This window comes from Gastrolobium bilobum, unplaced genomic scaffold (assembly GCF_033153095.1).
Source record: "Gastrolobium bilobum isolate Gb01-03AN ecotype WA unplaced genomic scaffold, APGP_CSIRO_Gbil_v1 utg34075, whole genome shotgun sequence".
NCBI classification, from domain to species: Eukaryota; Viridiplantae; Streptophyta; class Magnoliopsida; order Fabales; family Fabaceae; genus Gastrolobium; species Gastrolobium bilobum.
Window position 1 is genome coordinate 17,051 of NW_026896709.1, and position 6,188 is coordinate 23,238.

The 6,188-nt window shown below is 36.4% G+C and overlaps 1 protein-coding gene across 2 annotated transcripts; it reads left to right on the forward strand.

The window, feature by feature from the left end:
* Positions 1 to 259: 259 nt before the first annotated feature.
* Positions 260 to 5,602, forward strand: LOC133301570 (mediator of RNA polymerase II transcription subunit 8). 2 transcript variants are annotated; one of them, XM_061501222.1, is made up of 11 exons: positions 260 to 466; positions 570 to 694; positions 769 to 893; positions 1,006 to 1,189; positions 2,068 to 2,181; positions 2,281 to 2,345; positions 2,915 to 3,211; positions 3,796 to 4,002; positions 4,299 to 4,352; positions 4,952 to 5,012; positions 5,194 to 5,602. In XM_061501222.1, the coding sequence occupies exons 1-11, from the start codon at positions 294 to 296 to the stop codon at positions 5,394 to 5,396; spliced, it is 1,608 nt and encodes a 535-aa protein (XP_061357206.1). In that variant the 5' UTR covers positions 260 to 293; the 3' UTR covers positions 5,397 to 5,602. The 2 variants fall into 2 exon arrangements, with proteins under 2 accessions (XP_061357206.1, XP_061357207.1); XM_061501223.1 differs by having other exon boundaries at positions 2,068 to 2,175.
* The last annotated feature ends 586 nt before the right edge of the window (positions 5,603 to 6,188 follow it).

Sequence of the window (6,188 nt, forward strand, 5' to 3'; positions counted from 1 at the left end):
TCAACGGTTATTATTTTCGCAAATTAAAATCATTAATTAATTATTAATTCATAATAAATGATAACCGTTAATTTCAACAGTATTAAGATATGGTTGTAAAAGATTGTAAAAAAAAAAAGTTATAAATATAACATTCCTCGTAAAAGATAGTAAAAAAATAAATAATAAATATCATTCAATGAAAAATAAAAGAACAGTTGAGGTTAAAATGGGGGCAGGAGCATAAGTAGTTGGATAATTGGATTGAGAGAGAGAGAGAGAGAGGGAGGGGGAGGAAAGGATCATTGATCGGAATGGAGGGGCAAGGACAAGGACAAGGAGAGGGACAGGAGAGACTGAACCAGGCAGTGCAGCAGCAGCTAAACGTGGAACAAGTGAAGACGCGTGCCATGAGCCTCTTCAAAGCCATCTCCAGGATTCTCGAAGATTTCGACGCCTACTCTCGCACCAACACCACCCCCAAATGGTATGTGGTATCTATCTATCTATGTTCCGATTCTTATTTCATGAACTTCAATTTCATTTTCATGAATTTCAATTTGAATTTGAATTTCATTTCCATGCCCCAGGCAAGATATTCTGGGGCAATATTCAATGGTGAACCTTGAGCTTTTCAACATTGTTGACGAAATGAAGAAGGTGTCCAAGGCATTTGTAGTCTATCCCAAGAATGTTAATGCCGACAATGCAACAAGTATATCTATGCTCTCTTTTCCCTTTCACTTTCCATTTCAAATCTATAACTATTCATCTTCATTGCAATTATAGTACTACCTGTTATGCTCTCCTCAAAACTACTCCCTGAAATGGAGATACATGACAACTCTAAGAGAGATCAATTGCTTCAAGGGATGCAAAACCTTCCAATTGCTACTCAAATTGATAAGTTGAAGGTCATTTCCATTTCCATTTCCATTTCCATTTCCAATTCGACTTCATGTACCGTACCACCTACCTTCTCTTCATTCATCATTCATCGAGTCCATTCTTTTTTCTTTTTTGCAGGCTAGACTTGATATGATTGCAGTAGCCTGTGAAGGTGCTGAAAAAGTCTTGGCTGACACTCGTAAAGCCTACTGCTTCGGAACTCGTCAAGGCCCGTCCATTCTCCCCACTTTGGACAAGGGTCAGGCTGCCAAAATTCAAGAACAGGAAAATCTACTCCGAGCTGCTGTCAATGTTGGTGAGGGTAATGCTTTTCACTTTCATCTCCTGCCTTATGCAAAATCTATTTACACCAGATTTCCTCGTGCTTAATTATTTCTTTTGTCTTATTTTTTTTATACAATAATCATGCTTAAATGTCAAGGGATGATGCCGTGACGGGGATGGCCTAGTAAAATGACTTAATTTGGGATTAAAGTCTTGCACCCCGATAATTTGTGATTAGTACTTGTAAGTTGTAACATTCTCATCAGCTTTATGTCAATACCGTTCTACTTTAACCCAGGATGAAATCTAAAAGCAGCTACCCTAGTTGACGTATCAATCAGTTGCATTCATTTCTGTTCTGGTATTTATGCTTCTTGTTGTGTTATTGTTTTCTTTGTAATCTAATTTAGACAAGTTATGACCTACTTAAAAGCCCCCAAACCTGCGCATGCCAACAACATAAAGTGAAGGGGGCAGAGAGGGTGGGAGGGAGAGAATTTTCCGCACTGACAAGGTAGGAGATGGTTATAACACATTTTTATAATAATATGAAGGAAGAAAAAGGCTCTTCAAAGTTGATGATTTTCACTCCAAATTTATGTAGCATCCAGCTTTGGATCAATAGCATCATCTCATTTTATTAAGAAATCTGGTGGCTGTTGTTCTACATACATATTGAGATCCAAAGTTGCTTTCATAAGGATGATTCTGCTATTGTACACTGTTTGCATTAGATTTAGTGTATTTTATAAGGACTTGATTACAACTTACAAGAAGGTGTTTTTTGCTAGCTTATTCTGAAGAAAGCTTTTGTTTGTTGAAACTCAATAAACCTCCATATCAATCACTCTCCTATTGTGCTTATTCTTTATGATGATCAACATCAACATTTGGATAAAATGGAACTGCATGCAGGATTACGGATACCTGGAGACCAGAGGCAGATTACTCCTGCACTTCCAATGCATTTGGCAGATGCACTTACTGTTAATGAGGGTGGACAATCTTTTCCTGATGCATCTGGTAATAGTTAATCATTCTTAACTCTTCATGTAAAAAATATTGTGGATCTTACCATTGGATTTTATCATTCTGGCACTGTGTGGCATTTATAAGTATTACTTTCAGGTGTGTATATGAAGAATACCCAACTGCCGTCAAACAGCATGGGCGGCCAGAATTCGTTGTTGCAGGTTAGGTCATTGACATTTACATGAAGGTTTTATATCTGGATATTCAATTGTATATTCAAATATCTTTTTTTCTTTTGGCTTTTCAATATTGTAGATAAAGGGTATTTGTGGTTACATGTGCTTTTGGATGTTCTTGATTTAACATTATTTTGCTTTGCATATTCAGTATCTTGTTTGAAATGTCCCTGTGCTATACTCTCACATTTTATTGTTAGACTTGGGAACCCAGCTCATCCTTTTTAGTTTGAAGGAAATTAGACTTTGTTTGACTGCAGAACTACTATTGTGACGCTACATGGTTGATTTCTCATTTAACCTTATTTGGCCTTCTCTATTTGATATTTACCTTTCATGATCCCTCTGTACTGACGAACTTTTAAACCCTTGGGATGAGAACTAGTTACTTCATTTGGTGGTTTAAAATTTTGAATAATATGAATTCTTCTAGTCGCATTTTCTTTTAAAAATATCTAAGACTGCGTACAATCAGTCCTCACTCCAATCTGCACAAAGTCGGAGAGTCTTTGTGCTCTGGGGTTTGCCCTTCTCACCTAATATTATTAATGTAGAACTCAGGATCACAACTTTTGGGAAGATCAGCTGCATCTCCTTCTGCTGCAACCAGCACCACTTCTTTTGATAATACAACAGCTTCACCAATCCCATATGCCAATTCTCCAAGGTCTTCTACAAATATGATGAATACACCGTCCCCTCAGCAACAAACCCCACAACAGCAGCAACAGCAGCCACCAGCACAGCAGCAGCAACGGCAGAAACTGATGCAGTTACCTCAACAGCAGCAGCAACAACTTCTTGCTCAGCAGCAACAGTACAGGCAATCTGCAATGCAAGGGCTGGGACAGGTAAAATTTTCAAGTTAAATATTCTGCATTGAGTGAATATATCGTTGAGTTGGCCTAAAGGACCAGTTATAATATATTATACATACGGTTCTTGACTTCATTAAGTCTGATAATCATTTTGTGAACTAGCAACTCACTCTAGAGCACACGTAAAAGGTTGTTTTCAATATCAACTTTTGTATTGCATGCATTGATTAGTAAAGTTGAGAGAGAGAGAGAAGAAAGAGAGAGCTCTGAAAGTGTATTGTATGTATTGATTAGTAAAGTTGAAGTTACAAGCACACGTGCTCTATTTGTAGAGCAGTGGAAAGCTGACTCAGCAATGAGTCACTAACTAAACCCTATCAGAGAAACCGAAATGAGTTACAATCTAACCACATCTCTGAACTAACCAGTAGACAATAATCTACTATACACAGGGTAATTATATTACAATGAACTAAGGTAAAACGGTAAACAGTACAGTGAATAGTAATCTAACTGCCATGAATACGTACATGGACACATTAGTGGCAAACTTGGTCTTATTTCTAGTGTGTTCTCTTCTCTTTCTTGGCGGTAATAAGCTTTGCTTTCTTCTTCAGTTGCATGGGCAACATCAGATGCAATTTTCTCAACCACTTGGGCATCAGCAATTTCAGGGTAGGCAGCTTTCTTCAGCACATGTTCAGCATGCCATTGGTCAAAGCCAACTGAATCAAGGAAATCAAATGACTCGTTTAAGCCAGTTTTCTGGTCCTGCTAACAGTGCGTTATTCAGTGCTGCTCAAACGACACCTAATACGCAAATGGTACGATATTCATATAATATAATTTAATTGAATAGTGGATATGTGTGTGTGTGTGTGTGTGTGTGTGTGTGTGTGTGTGTGTGTGGTAGGATCATTTTATACTATTGTAGTGTGATTATGTGCACTTATTCATGTAATCTTCGCTGTTGAACCTCTTTATATCTATCCCTGTTTGGAAAGATCAATTTTCTTTATCTTTGATGATGTGCTGTTGTCGTGTTTCTTTGTGCTGCTCTTACTGTTACTGTGCTTCTTCAACAATTACATCTATGATGATTTTTCCTTCATAATCTCAGATTCCAAACATTTCAGCCACAATGTCTTCACAGTCCCTTCTACCACGGGTGCAGGTTTGTCTTTCATGTTCTCTGACCATGGTGTATTCCCAATAGGTCTGATTGGTTTTATTGAAGTGTAAATTTCATTGGATTAGAATGAAACAAGAAGAGAAGTCAAAGGAACTAATGGTGAATGATCTATCTATGATGCACTGGTCATGTTTGCTAACTAGGTTATTTAGTCCTTGTAGAGTTTAGTCACTTTTTTGTTTTAACTCCCTCCATGCACGTTGTACTTCGGATGATTAAAGGCTATCGGTATATCATTGAATTATAATAGAAACGTAACTTTTAGGGGTTGTTCTGATTTGCAAATTTATGAATGATAATTTAATTTTGGCAATTTTTTTATTGTCTTGTATTTTTTGAAATTTATGACAAATAATTTTCATTATGATATCTTTCATTTTGTGTAAGGGTCAGCTGGTCTTCACTCTTCCCTGGCACTCACTCCAAGTTGGCTATTTTTAAGACAAAATAATTTATATCATACGTTTATTTTTCTTTTCACTGTCTGTATAGTTGTCTCGGCTAGCTTTTCGGTTAACCTTAACCTTAAATCATATGATGATAACATATTAATACTTGCTCCACATTTTTCATTTACTCAGTTCGGATCATCTGGAAACAACCCTCAGCGAAGTCATGCTTCCCAAATGCTGAGTGATCAGAGTATGAACTTTATTCCTCAATGTCTTCAATTCTTTTTTTTTTCGTTAGTTAATTGTAGAATCGGGTGTGTTTAATCTGCCCTCCTTGAAATGGTTGTGATGCAACCTGAGTATCATTTATTCTATTTTCTGTATGTATGTGTGACTAATTGCTGAATCATCGCCGGGGTTTTACATTGCAGTGTTTAACATGGGAAGTGGCAATCCTGGTGGTATGATGCCCATGCAGCAGCAGCAGCAGCAGCAGCAGCAACATGCTTCACAAGGTGCATTTGGTAGCATGGCATCAAATACTCAGCATTTGCATTCTGGTATGGTGACACTTCAGAACACACAACAGAATCATCCCAATTTCTCTCAACAGAGACAGCAAAATCAACAGTGATTAGTACTCTGGCATTGTTGGGTCTAGTTTAGAAAACTGAAAGGAACCATATTGCACCAGAAATGGTTCATAAAAACTGAACCATACTTTCTTATTTTTATTTTTTGGGTTACCAAACTCATTTGGTGTTAGGTGGTAAGATTTGAGAAGATGATTTAATATGAATCAAAGAACTGAAAAGCAAAAGAAAAGAAAAAAATAGAAAGATGGAATGAATGTTATTAAAGAATCAAAGCTGTAGCCTCTTTCACTGGAACTCTCTCCACCATCGTCTTTCATTGTCTCTGATTTTACACCAGCTTCAATTTTCAGCAAATTTTTGTTTCTGTGGCTGCACGAGGGTATAAGGTAGTTGACTTAGGATCCTACTGTGGAAGGGCTGTTTGAATGTCTAGTGCCTATAATTGCTTCGGTTAATTGCAGTTAACTGAATTGTGTCTGTGCAGCAATTAATCAAACCATTTCAAACTAAGATAACTGGATTAAATATAAACTTGGTTTAATTGCATTTTTAATTCCTCTATAATGATTAATGTGTAATTTTGATGCTTTAGTATTTTTTATGTTTGAATTTTAATTTGTTTAACTGTTGCAATCAAGTCTTTTCATTATTTATTTTTTTTAACAAAATTTCTTAAATTTTCATTTTTTAATTCAAATAATTTGGGGTTTAAGAAGGATTTGGGATAGAAAAATGATTTGAGCGGTTGAGGAAATGAAAATTTGGTGAAAATGATGAAGTTTGAATTTTATTTTTTTTATTTTTGCAAGAAGTAAGGTTAGGGTTTTGAA